The sequence below is a fragment of the Hemicordylus capensis genome, chromosome 2 (genome assembly GCF_027244095.1).
Source record: "Hemicordylus capensis ecotype Gifberg chromosome 2, rHemCap1.1.pri, whole genome shotgun sequence".
NCBI classification, from domain to species: domain Eukaryota; kingdom Metazoa; phylum Chordata; class Lepidosauria; order Squamata; family Cordylidae; genus Hemicordylus; species Hemicordylus capensis.
Genome location: NC_069658.1, coordinates 27,837,674 through 27,852,127, shown reverse-complemented (window position 1 = coordinate 27,852,127; position 14,454 = coordinate 27,837,674). Strand labels below are relative to the sequence as shown.

The following is a 14,454-nucleotide window of genomic DNA, read 5'->3' as shown; positions in this document are numbered from 1 at the left end:
ATTGGAAACAATGGAAAGAGCACTCTGCAACTTCCCAGAAGTGGATTTAAGTTGTTCCGCAGCAGCCCCGATATACTACACCATTGGGGCTGCTTTTCAAGGGAGGAGAGCTGGTCTAGTGGGAGCAAGCATGAATTGTCCCTTTTGCTAAGCAGGGTCTACCTTGTTTTGCATTTGGATGGGAGACCACGTGAGCACTGTAAGAAGATATTCCCCTTAGGGGGATGAGGCCATTGCTCATTGGAAGAGCATCTGCAAACTTGCATGCGGAAGGTTCCAGTCTCACCCCCTGGAATCTCTACGTAGGGCTTGGAGAAACTCCCGCTTGTTACCTTGGAGAGCTGCTGCCAGTCAGTGTAGACAGTACTGAACTAGTTAGACCAGTGGAATGACTCAGTACAAAACAGCTTCCTGTGTACCTACGTCCCTAATGTCAACAGAGAGATGCCCGTCATGTCTGCCAATGGAAGGAGCATGCAAAGTGTAAGCACAAGCGTCAGCAATGGCGGTACTGCCCTCTTGGACAGCAGCATCGCTTGGTAATTTGGAGCCCCACCGTGGCACAGGCAGATCTGCACTGTTGCGTTACACTGCGGGATATGTCATCCAATAACATTTTCTCCATTTGTTCTATCTTCAAAAATACCCCTTAAATATTTCACTTTCTGAGCAGCAGTCGCCTAGGACACCAGTTATTGGGTGGAGGCACGGCATGCCTCCCTTTCCCTCTCCAAGCAGCTACTGGCATGACTCATTGGGAGTGCCCATTTTCTCTCCTTCACAGAGGGGGTAGAGTGACTGAACAAAGCCAACCTTGTCTTGCTTTGCTTTGCTTTCTCTCTCTCCGCTCATCCTGACGAAGGAACAGCCTGCCTAGCTCAAGTTAAAGCCAGGGCTCCACACTTCTCAGCTGCAGGAGGCGCCAATGTCAATCTTAGCCTAGGGCATGGGTGGGCAACCTTGGCCCTCTCCAGCTGTTGTTGAACTACAGCTGCCATCATCCCCAGCCATATTGTGGCTGGGGATGATAGGAGTTGTAGTCAATAAGCAGCCGGTGGGCTAAGTTTGGCCACGCTTGGCCTAGGGTCTCAAAAACCCTAGGGCCTGCCCTATTTCTGAGTGTGATGCTTTTTCATGGGAGTAAGTGAAATGGAACTCAGTATGTATAGGGTTGAGTTGTAAACCACCTTTTTGATTTGTGCCTCACTGGGACTTAATTCTGAGAAAGTATGCATAGGATTGTGCAGCCTATCTATTTCACATACAAACACACATGTATGTGGCCCTTGTTATTAGCAGGGGTTCCGTTCTCGTCTATAAGTGTGAATATGGAAACCACAAATAATGAAACCTTACCCCTATAGGAATCTAGGGGTTAGGTTCCTACACACATACAAAAGGCCTTAGAATTGGCATAAATAAGATAAATAAAGTACTCTACCTTGCTCTCCAAATCTCCAGCTCTCCAGTAATGCCTCCCCAACCCCCAATCCCTCTAATTTTAGCAAAAAATTGTGGGAATTTTTAAAAAACGAGCCACAAAATGGCTCCCACTGCCTCCAGACCAGAAATGACACCAGAAATGACTTGGGAAGTCATTTCCGGTGTCCCTAAAACTGTGGATAGGTGAAAATCACCTAATTTTGCACCTGCAGATATGGGCACCAGGTCTATAGGACCTCACTGCAGATATGCAAAACCATGATTGCTGGAACTACAGATGAGGGCCACTTGTATATTATATACAGTATATCTAACACAATTTGGTCCCCCCCCCTTTCTGTATTTACAGAGATGAAGAAATCTATGATGATATTGCTGATGGTATGTTACACCTGTTAAATAGAATTATAGTAATTGAGCATGTAAACTGAAGTATGGTCTTCAAGATTGTTTTTAATTAAAAGGGTAGGCAGCATATACAACATTGATGGTTTCCTTTCTCTCTCTCTCTCTCTCATGCAGACTGCATTTATGACAATGATTAACTGCTGAACTCTTCCAATGTGAGCTTCATCATCTCTGACTCTCCAGCTGATTGATACAAGAACAAAACTTCTTACTCACACTGGCTGTAATACTTAGGTCCGAAGATTTGGTTAAGCTATCCCAGCAGTTTCCAGACAGAGAGGCGGGTTTTCCAGTGGAGGCATGACAACGTTACTTGGTGTGCCCCTATCTTCTTTGATTGGGGCCAACAAAGAGACCTCCAAACCACTTCCTTTCTCAGTCAATACAGTGCATGATATTGTGAAACCATTGGAGCAACCACTCCATTTTCCTTGTGCAAGCTTTTTTGTTTTCCAGTGGCATGCTCTCCAACACTTGACTGAGGAAAATAGCAACATTCTTTGCGACACTTCTATTGTCTCATCAAGAATCACTGCTTGAGGCACCTCAGCACCTCGATAATTACAGCTTTCTTCCACCTGATATATATTGTGTTCATTTGCTCTTCAGCAACCAATTCTGCACTGTCTTCTGAAGCAGAGGGCATTAGCACACTGACCATAACAGGTGTTTTGTTTTTCAAACTTAATGTTTCATCACATGATGGATCTGGTTGTACTAATTATCTAACAGCTTCAGTTTAAACACATTCAAAACATGGAGATATATTACCGAACGGCAGGTGAACCATTATCTAGATAAAACGAAAATAAGCAATGTTTACCCAATATTTTGGGTATTGGTCATATGTGAAATGAAGCAGTACATTGACATTTGGTTTATCTGTGCTGAAGCTCAGTGGTAGAGCATCTGCTTTGCATGTAGAAAGTCCCAGGTTCAATCCCTGGCAGCATCTCCAGGTAGGCCTGGGAAACATCCCTGCCTGAAATCTTGGAGAGCTGCTGCTGGTCAGTGTAGACAATACTGAGTTACACAGACCAATGGTCTGACTCAGTATAGGAGCCGCTGCCAGTCAGAGGCTGACATGATGCACAATGCTAATGGCAATGGTGCGGAGCCAGAAGCAGTGGCGCTGCGGTTGTGAATCAGTAGTTACACTTGCAGTGTCACTGTTTTTACCCCCATTGTCACGAATGGGAAAACCTGTAGTAACAGTCTTCTGGGTCTGCAGCAGTGGCCCCGCAAGCCCCACCATTGCCATTAGGATTGCACTTCATGTTAGCAAGTATACTGTAAACAATACAGGAGAACCTAATTAATCGCATACCCGGCATCTGCAGTTTCGCATATCCGCGGTCGGGTAATATCCACCCAACCTTGGTATACGTGAAAAATTTAGGCAATTTAAAGGGTTAGGGCTCACATTTCTGTGGGTCAGGGATGGACGAAACTGACTTCCGGGGTAATTTCCGCCTGCCATTTTGAGGACAGGAGCCATTTTGTAGCTCATGTTTGTAAAGATGAAGAAGAAAATGTGATTTTTGCAAGAAAACCCCATAATATTTTACTTTGGGGGACATTGCTGGACACCTGGGGACACACAGAGCACAGTACGGCACCCCTTCCCCATTTCCCCCACTTTCAGTCCATTTTTCATCCCTCTGTTGCCAGCCCTTTTGCTCCGTTTTTGCCCTTTTGTCCTGCTGACTCAGAAATGCCCATTGCCCTAATGCCCCATTATTTGTGGTTTCACTATCCACCCAAGATGGACCAAAGGTCTGACTGAGCATAAGGCAACTACATATATTATTCATACAGGATTTTGCATGCATGGATGTGCACGAAATGGATCTTGTGTTCTGTTCTGAGCTCAAAATGGAACGCAATTCCTCAGAACATTCCATTGGAACAACTGGTCAAGCCGGTTCCAAGCACCATTTTGGAGTCATTTGAAGGACATTCTATTCTGAGCTCAGAACAATCAGGACAACCCAGTTCACAGTTGAAAAGTTCCGACAGCGAACCATTCTGCACATCCCTAATCTCAAGTATCTGCCCAAAGCGAAACAGAGACAACAAAGAGAGAGATTTTCCAGTGACAGGTACCCGAAAATAGGGACTGTCCCTGACAGAAACAGTTGGAGGATATGCAATATCCCTCTGTAGAGGCCTGCACATCCTGGCTCCTCTTTTCCTATCATCTGCCTCTCCCTCCCCAGCAAGAATAACAGTGAGCACTGAAGTGACCCATTTGCGTTTTAAAATCCCAGATGCCCTCAGGGAGGCTGGGACATTGTTTTGCTGACTGAGGGATGTTCAGAGTGGAAAGATGGATAACTCCGCGACTCCTTGCATCCCTTGCAGGTTATGAAACAAAACTTTTCATCACATGTTTCCGTCGCCATCATAATAAATTAGCCTCATATGTTATGAGGCTATGAAAGACTATGCAATGCCTCCCAGTTGATGATAGCTCATTCAGCAGATAAATATCAGACTACTTGTGATTGCAGAGATGATTGTGATTACAGTAATTATTGTCAAAGACTCCCTAATACGTTTGAAACAACATTCCAGGCTCAGTAGTAAAGGTTGCAATGATGTGTATGCATGCACACAAATATACACACAGTGTCCTGGTCAGATAATCAGCAACAGCACTGATCAGCAGGGAGGGTGTAAGGGTAGTAATAAATCTAGTGAAATGTATATAACATACTAGGATCTAAATATGTCACCAAAAAGGTGGAGGGGGGAGGGAAGGATTCCTCATAAAATAACCAATCGATTGAGAAATATCACAATAAGATAGAAATTGCTATATTGTGAAATATATAGAATATGAATCAATTAAATATGCATAATACAATGGTATATACCAATAACAGATGCCACAATAGATATAATCATATAAATGATAAAGTCCACAGACTGCATATCAGGAACAGAGCACATGAAGTCTATAACCAAGTAGGTAGTGAAGACGTCCACATACACTACGGTGACCTGGTGAACCTCTGTTTCGAAAACAATTCTTTGTCAAGTGATGATGGACAAAAGCCTTGTATGTTGATATAAATCAACATGTTCAAATTTCTTGATATTCTAAGAAATGAAACTCAGTCATTATTTAAACTACTTCACATTTCTCAAAGCCATACCTCCCCAACGTATCTCCAGTCTAGCCATGGTCCCCTCCCAACAGCTGATCAGCAGTACTGATGATAATCTGACCAGGAATATGTGCGCACGGCTGCAGCTGCTGAATTGGTCTAGAAACCACTCACACAGCACCCATTTCCATGCATAGTTCCTTGTCCTTTAGTGGTACACATATGAATGACCCTAGTTGGCTTGGAAAGACAGGATGTGCACCCTTGCACGTAACCAAGGAAAGCATCCGCTGAAGTTAAATTATTCTGTAATGGCAATTGCTTGATGAAAAAGAGTTCTATTACATGTTTTTATGTTTTTAATTAAATGACCATGAATGTAATTTATGGGTTTTTAAAAACAATGGCTGACCTTCTGATCAACAAAGCATGCGTGCAGCACACGTGCATGTGCTGCATTCCGGAGGAAAGGTGTGTGGCATTCACACGGGGAGGGGGTTTTTTTTTGCTGATCTCCACTTCCCCCTGAAGTGCTCTGTGACCCTTGAAAGTTTATCCCTGAGTGCCGTGTGAGATACATGTTTTGGGATTATAGAATTTTTTTTGGATTGCAAAGGGAAGTGGTGATCAGCATATATTGTTTTGTAAACCGCCCAGAGAACTTGTGTTTGGGGCAGTATAAAAATATGCTAAATAAAATAAAATATAAAATAAATCAATAATATATTGTGCTCCCCCTGCACTCAACGTGCCTGCATTACTTTACCCTGGAACACACCAAATGCACACATGTTTGCTTTGTTGCACATGTGCTTTGTTAGGATGTTGACCACTGTTTTCTTGTATGTGCTGCATCCTGAGATTCTAGCCTTTGAACCCTTGACTTTTATAGCATATTGTTAACCAACAGATTTTTAAGGATATTAAACTTCTGTTTTTATTCTCTGTAGATGTTGTTCTTGAACTTGTTATGGTCTTAGAAACATTAAAGGTCATGTGGGTTTTCTAAACTGCAGTGTTTTGCCTGTGGATTCCTTCACTTACCACAAAGTTCACCCCTAGACAAATGCTGCAGCCACATTCAGCCTGCTGCTGCTTCTAGATTGCAAAACAAAGTCAGCCTGAAAGAGTGGGGAAAGCAACCACAGGGTGTGACAAGTATGATGACCAGGTAATGGTGACCAGTATCAGGAACATAGGGGAGCTGGTCTTGCAGTAGCAAGCATGAATTATTGGCCACATTCACATGTAACATGAAACTGGGGTTGAAGGGGCCAGAGGTTGCAAAACCTGTGTAACAGAATGCAGGACACCCTGTTCATACTCCAGTTCTGCATGGAGAGCAACCCAAGGTCTGATCAGCAACTACTGTAGGAAAAAGGGAGACTGACAGCCTGGGGCTGGGAATCAACTGGAAGTTCTTTACCTGGAAGTAAGTAGGAAGGATAGGGATCAGTTTAGCAAGATGTGACAGGGTATTTATTTTAGTTTAAGTGCTTGGATCTGACTGCATGGTTCTTGAAGATCCTGGGGAAGGGGTTACTTGAATGGAAGGAGTGATTATTGATGCCTCTATAGTTGTCCTTATCATCCAGTTATTAATAAATCCTTGTTATTTTTATAGAGTGTCACTCCTTATTGGGCCCTGCCCTAGTCACACACTCTTGAAGGCCTAAGACTGCTCACACCTTTCTTGTAGGGAGGGGTTTTCAAGTTCAACTTTACTCTCCCAGAATATTCCCTTGGAAGGGTGAATCTGCTCCTATTAAAAAGTGGTTGGTGGGAACCTACCCAGGACTCCTCAGAGCTGGAGGAGGGATTTTGTATCCCTCCTTTGATCATTACACAGGGTCTGCCTTGGTTTGCATTTGGATGGGTGATGACATGTGAGCACTCTCAGCTGTAAGATATTCCCCTTCAGGCATGGGACTGTAGCTCTGTGGAAGAGCATCTGCTTTGCCTGCAGAAGGGCCCAGGTTTAATCCCTGGCATCTCCAAGTAGGACTGGGAGGGACTCCCTGAAACCTTAGACAGCCACTGCCAGTGCAGACAATACTGAGCTAGATGGACCAATGATCTGACTCAGTATAAGGCAGCTTCCTGTGTTCCTGTGAATGGGAGCAAGCAAGGTACAAGTTGCCATATTGCCAAAGTTGGTAATTCCTTGGCTCAAAACACAAGCCTTGGTGCCATGTAATTATCACTTCCTAAAGTGAGCATTATGACACCCCCACCCCACACCCTGAGCTCCTCCTTCCCATCACCAATTCACGGATTCACTTCCCACCACTCACCCATTGAATCCTTCCTTCCCTCTATTGGCTGCAGTGGGGAAGCAGCAGATCAGCCCTGCCCTTCATCCCTATTGCATGGATCACTCCTATGATAACAAACCATGAACCAGAACTCTGGGAAATGTAGTTTTCTGTATAAGAACAGGAGGAGTAGGAGAGGGGGACGGCTTTCATCAGGAGGGTGAAAGGAAGGGTTAAGTGGGTGGAAGGGTGGCGATGCTACTGTTGCCACCACTTCAAAACCAGCTGGGTAAGAAGGGTTGGGGGAGAGATGGGGGTTGAAGAGTATTCTCCCCTCAAATACAAAACAGGAAGCAAGAATAAGCCAAGAGCCTGTACCAAAAGACTTACATCATCAGGTACAAAAAGTCTATCTGGATATCTTACCAAAGTTACGGCACCTCCAAAACTGCCAGTCTTGTGAGCAACTGCTGGAGTGTTTAGGGTTAGCAACTCTCCAAACCCCATTTGGGGGCAGGGGCGGGGTAAGTCCTACAATAGTTGCTGAGATTAGACTGTCTAGAATTCTGCATTCTATTTTGCAGCTGATAATACAGTACTTGTTTTAATCATGTACCTTATGATATAATGATTGCCCCCCATATGGGATTTGGTGGGGCTGCTACCCTCTAAACACCCCAGTAGTGGATCATAAAACTGACAGTTTTGGAGATGCCACAAGTTTTATGAGAAGTCTAGATAGCTAGCTCTTTTGTGCTTATCAGGCAAGTATTTCAGCATATGCTCATGAGCTAAAAGAGGAGGCAGAACCCAGGATCACTCTACCCAAGAGTGGTGGGGGGGGGAGAGCAAGCAGCAACCATGGTGACTCCTCTTTCTAAGGTATGTCTGTACACACCCTTTCTCACTCTGGTGAAGCTGAGTTCTGCAGGATTTTTTAAAATGATTTTTATTTTTAAAAATATACCCGCTTCTAAAAAATTAACAAAAATTTTCAAATTACATCAGATATAGAGGAACAAAAGATGAGTATTCTCATGCATTTCACTTTGCAATCTATCATTATTCTCACCAGGAGGCTTTTCAAACAGCAGGCTTTGCTGCGGGTTTACTGTGAGGCTTTACTGCAAGTTCAGGGCATAACGGATATTCCAATGCAAAAATGGGATTTTTTTTACACTGGACATAAATTGGTCTAGGTTCCAATAAAGAAGGGAAAACTCGAATCATGTGTGCAGTGCTCTCTGAAATGGACTTGGACTTGAGAGTAAATCTGGCCAATACATGAACGCATACCCACCCTCCCAAAGTAAAGTTGTGGAATGTCGCCATCTGAAAAAGCTCCAGGTAAAATACACATAAAAGAAATAGCAATAAGGCTCTCTAATAATAATGCATTTCCCCCATTGTCTAATTTATGACTTGTCAATATAATTTACAGATAACAGAATTGTAAGGGATACCTTGCTTTTTACCAGAGGAGTATTGAATTAAGTCTTTCAGGTTTTGTATATGTGAGTTTATTTCTATCTGTGAAACTGAGGAAGGTAACCATCTCTCAAGAAAATGATGTGGCTGTTCTCATGCGCACCATAACCCAGGCTAAGGAAGCCCAGCCTGGGTTAAGCTGCTCATGAGAACCACTGGGATTGGGCCCGATCCTGGTGGGGCAGTGCCATCTAGCCCAGCTTTTCAACCCAGCTCTTAGCCGGGGTTAAAGGCTTGAGTGTGTCCTTAACCCGGGCTCCAGGCTTTCGCATTCAGCCCCAGCAGACACAGAGATGGGAGCCTAGAGTGCCCATCTCCTGGAGGAAGCCCCCAATACACCGTGCATGTCAAACAGTGCATTGTGGGATAACTGGAGGCCAGGACGGGTCATGTGCTGTGCCATGTAGCACGGATCATCTAGGAGCACGGTCGACGCTCTCAGCAACATTCAAGCGCTCGTCTGGGGGAAAGGTGAGTTGAACTAGCCTTCCCCCCCCCCACCTGGTCGTGTGAATGGCCCCAATCTCCAGTGTATATGTTGTCATATACCATATTTTGTCAAGCCACTCTAATAGAGGGTTGCCTCCTTCTTTTCCATGTTTTAGAGATTATGAAGTTTGCTGTCATTAAAAGTAAACCAATGAAATCTTCATGAATAACTGGGCATTGACATGAGATATGAACTCCTAAACATGGTTCCTGGGTTTCTTTGTATTAACGTCCCAGTTATAATATTGGATAACACCTAACTTTTAAAAAGTGGGACATTTTGACCAAGTATGGTAATATGAACCTTCAGATTGACATCCACTCCAACATGAGGGGAGTAATTGGGAAGCATATGATGTCATATGACAGTTATACAGTGCCACCCATTAAGGATTTTAAATGATAATAATACGAAAAAACCTTAAAAAGCTGTTTAACAGAGGCATAGTGGGACAACTTTACATATCTTTCTATCAAACTGTCATAATCTGCCTGAAAAATCTGTTCTGTCTTAAAAAGAAAAGAAAAGCATAAATGCTGTTTTGTTGTTGTACTCAGGCAAAATTATTTTGAGTGCAAACAGGAAGCAGAAAGACGTTTTGCAGAGAAAACCCAGTCATGTTTCTGAGTAAAACCACACCCTTAGAAGTGTGAAACTTTAACATATGTGCAAAGTTGTGAATTGGATCCAGTGCTTTTCCACTGTTTTTAAACACATCTGAAGGTATTTGCAGAGCATACAAAGCACACTATATTTCTCAAATAGCTCTCAGAATATGAATATATATATATATATATGAATAACTATATGCCACATGTGGTGATATGCACACCATACACGTACCTGCACACACATACATGTGTGTGGGTTTCTTCACTCATAGCCTCTGAGGCTATTTTAGTCATGGGTTATGGATGCACAGTGACTTCCCCCTGCTAACTGAGCAAAAGAGGCATTTTTAAAAAGTGGTATTTCTCTTATATTTAGCAGCGGGGGAGCAACTGTCCCTATTCAACCTCAGCACAACATCCCTCCAGTGGCTGTTGCCGGTGTCTATCTTATGTTTCTTTTTAGGCTGTGAGCCTTCTTGGGGACAGGGGACCACCTCATTTGTTATTCATTTTCTATGTACACACTGCTTTGAAAACTTCTTGTTGAGCAGTGGTATATAAGTAGTAGTAGTAGTAGTAGTAGTAGTAGTGCTGCCCCAGGGGCATAGGAAGGTTTTACAGACAAGAGGTTTTAGGTGTAGTGGTGTAGACTGGGACGTGTTAGGATGAGAGTATATAAAGGGCTTATAAGTGTGTATAAGTGTAAATAAGCATAAATCACAGTAAAAAAGGGCCATTCTCATAGCTACCTCCTCCTCCTCCTGCCTCTGCTGCCCACCTCACACCGGCTCTTAGGCAAGTGGATCAGTTGTTTTCTCTCACGCAGGAATGAGAGAAGAAGCAACCTGTCCACCCTCTTGCTGGCAAGAGCAGACAGGGAATGGAGATGGGGGGGTGTGCCCATCACCATTTTATACATATGTAAAAAACTAGCCACATAATGGCACAACGGGGAAACGGCTTGACTAGCAAGCCAGAGGTTGCCGGTTTGAATCCCTGCTGGTATGTTTCCCAGACTATGGGAAGCACCTATATTGGGCAGCAGTGATATATGAAATGCTGAAAGACATCAGCTCATACTGCGTGGGAGGAGGCAATGGTAAACCCCTCCTGTAGTCTACCAATACCAATGGCTCTGTGGTCACCAGGCTTTAAGAGGGGTTTGGATGACTTCATGGAGGAGAGGTCTATCAATGGCTACTAGTCGGAGGGCTGTGGGCCACCTCCAGCTTCAAAGGCAGGATGCCTTTGAGTACCATTTGCAGGGGACCAACAGCAGGAGAGAGGGCACGCCCTCAACTCCTGCCTGTGTCTTCCAGCGGCATCTGGTGGGCCACTGTGTGAAACAGGATGCTGGACTAGATGGGCCTTCTTGGGCCTGATCCAGCAGGGCTGTTCTTATGTTCACCGACTCTATGGCACGTTTTACCTTTAAACTGCCAGGATATGAATGAATTGTCAAATTAAAGCACCAATCACAAGCTTTGCATGGAAGAAGGTTAGGTTTAGATTATTCATTTCAGGGGTGTAGTAGCTATAATTGAGCAGTTGGGTTCAAAGAACCCGGGCCCTCCGAACTCCTGAGGGCAGCGGCACCCAGCACCACCCCTCCCTATTTGCTTCATTGTCTCCCTCACTCTGAGGGGTCGCCAGGGGAGAGGGGCAATCACGGACCCCCCCTCTCCCCTAGCTATGCCCCTGACATTTATACCCTGCCTTTTTGCACAGAACTGCTCTCAATTTGCTCCAAATTAATCACACAAGCATGACATAATGTTGCGTGGTGGGGAGGGGACCCTGTAGGAAATATAGGTTGCAGTATTTGAAACCTACATGGATATTGGCTATGAGACGTTTGGCTTCAGCGACTGATATTAGCACTTCCTAAGTATTGGCTCAGCTGCTGAGGTATTATGAAATGTTTATGAATATCCCAACTGGTCATAGGACGTTTGTTTTTTGGTTTTGGTTTTAAACTGTCAGCAGATATGGTTTTAAGACAGATGGGGAACAGTCCGCAGGAAGGGGAACAGAGAATGGAGAAGGTAGTACTACAACAGTCAACTGTCAGACTGTGTAGTGTGGATGAATGACTGTTTGAAAGGAGCTGGTACTTCAAAGGAGAAACCAGTACTGGAGTTTGTGCAAGAGATTACACAGGCATGGGCATGCCTGTTACATATAGATGGAGAAGTAAAACAGCATTCTCATGTTATTTCGCCCAGTTATCACCACCACCACTACCACCACCTTTTGCGGCTTCTCAAAACTTTCAGTTTGCACTATTAATGCTTGAAGGGGCATTGTTACACTCAGAACTGCCGGGATAGGCTCAGTCCCATAGGCCTCAGTGCATTTGTTTTGCACTTTTTTTTAAACCCCAGATTTGGTTGGCCTCAGTGCTCCTGTACAGCTTTTACCCATTCTCCAACCTTGTTCCAGCCCCACTTTGGCCGCTGTCAGTCCCTCACCAGCTGCTGCCAGCCACTAGCAGTAACAGCACTCACCTCGGCGCTCAGAGGCACATGTTACCAAATTCTTATACATTGCTGTCACCGAATCTGCAGATTTTGCTGTTGCTCACAGCCTACACAGTTAGTGGACTGGAGCACAGAGGACCTAGCCAAATTGTGTTCCCATGGTAATGATTTGGAAAGCCAGTACAATATCTCAGACTGGACATCAGGTCTCATTATCCCATAGCATGAACATCATGGGCCATTCAATCTCTTATTAGGGATGTGCGCAGAACCAGTTCCGTTCACTCCTGGGAGGGTTGCTTTACGATGCGGGGATGGTGTCCTTACTACCCTCGCCGTGTTTCCCCAACCAGTACTGCTGTCAAAATTGCTGGCACAGGGCAGATGTATATCCTCTTGCCACCCTGGTCAGCGTAATAACAGAGGAAGTGGCTGGCGTGCATGCACACGTCACTCACATGTGCCAGCCACTTCTGGTATTATGCTGACTGAGTATAAGAGGGTATACAGCTGCCCTGCACCCGCAATTTTGACAGCAGTGCAAGTGGGGGAAACACGGCAGGGCAGGTAAGGACACCCTCCCCCAGCCTTAAAGCTACCCCCACCGCACCTTCGAACTGGCTCATATGCCAGTCTTTCGAATCGGTTCGGCAGCCTGTGAATAGATCATTGAACGAGTTCATGCACATCCCTATCTCTTATTAATGCTTGTTAACAAGCATTATTAAATGCTTGTTATTTTGCCTCCCACAAAAGGCCAGGGCAGAGTGAGGTCCCCCTCTTGCTATGCTAAATCCAACATGCAGTTCTGTGCCTATGTGATCTCGATCTCTTTTGCCTGCCATGGAGACCGACCCTCCTGGTGCAAGCTTTGAGTCTACACAGCAGTTTTGCTCAAGATGGAGGCTAAAGTCCACCTTTTGCAGTGTGTGTGGGTGCCAGGAGATGGATGGAGGTGGGCATGTTGGCAGCAGTGTCCTAGGGGAACAATGTACTTGGCCACTCCAATGTACAAACAGAATATTGCAGTGTGGGTTGGACCCCTAGATCCTAACAGGCCTGGATTTTGATCTGACTCTGGCATACATGAGAACCAACTGAGAAAGGGCTTGGATTTGTTTCCAGGATACGTTTCCAGTCAAGCTGCCTACCCTTTCCTCATTCTTCTGTAGGGGAGTTTAATGATTTAGAAAGTTAGATGCAAAAGTTAAGCTTTTGCTCATTAAGCAGCAGGGCTTTCACGGCATTGAAGTTGCCAGCTGCTCAGTGCTTAAGTAGATGGCTGTTATTTCTGAACATCTGTGGGCAAAAAGGTATGTATCCACATCTACGAGGAATGTGGGTAGATGTGGAAGGGATTTCTCATGCTCTGCTATAGTGTAACAAATCTGTCTGTCTCTACCCTGCTGCCCCCATCTCTGGTTAGTCTGGACTATGAGATGTGAGGGATTTTACAAATGTTTAGTTCACTTTCATGGATGGCTCAAAAAAGGGGCTTAGACAAATTCATGGAGGGCAGGTCTATCCGTGGCAACTGGTCTTGAGGCGATGGGATGCCTCCAGGCTCAGAGGAAGGATACCTTCAAATACCAGTTGCAGGGGAGCAACAGCAGGAGAGGGGGCATGTCTTCATAGCAACTTAGGAAGCTGCCAAAGTTGGCAGCTTCCTATGTTGCTATGAAGACATCACCTGGTGTGCCCTGCCACGCTTGCTGGGCTCTCCCTGCGCCAGCAGCCCAGCCCCACTTAGGCCCTCTCCCTGTCCGGAGAGCCCCACCTCCTCTCCTTCAGATTGGCCCTGAGAAGCAGGCTCGGACTGCCCTGCAGAGCAACTGGGCATATTCCCAGTGGGCCCTACCTGCCCCGCCCCACCCCGGCGCCCCGACTCCCACCCCTGATTACCCATTCTGCTCAAAACCTTTGTAGATGATTTTTATTCCGCCTGATATGTACATCTCTAGGCAATGTACAAAACTTTAAACAATATTTAAAAACCAACACAGATTAAAATACATGAAACAATAAAAAAACATGAAGCATAAAACAGACACACAATGAAAACAGCACAAAACAGGGGTGAAAACGAAGAAAATTAATTCTAATTAAAATTATACGTTTAAAAAAGCAAAACAAAACAATTCGCTGCCCAGCGCCGGGTGTCGCCCT

General features: G+C 44.9%; 1 protein-coding gene across 2 annotated transcripts in view; it reads left to right on the top strand.

Moving 5' to 3' along the window:
• The window catches only part of FYB1 (FYN binding protein 1), an 80,251-nt gene extending 74,277 nt beyond the window's left edge, over nt 1-5,974 (top strand). For both annotated transcript variants that reach the window (XM_053301570.1, XM_053301569.1), the window contains 2 exons: nt 1,793-1,824; nt 1,966-5,974. In XM_053301570.1, the coding sequence (XP_053157545.1) occupies nt 1,793-1,824; nt 1,966-1,988 (55 nt within the window). In that variant the 3' untranslated portion in view covers nt 1,989-5,974. The remainder of the gene's footprint in view (nt 1-1,792; nt 1,825-1,965) is intronic.
• The last annotated feature ends 8,480 nt before the right edge of the window (nt 5,975-14,454 follow it).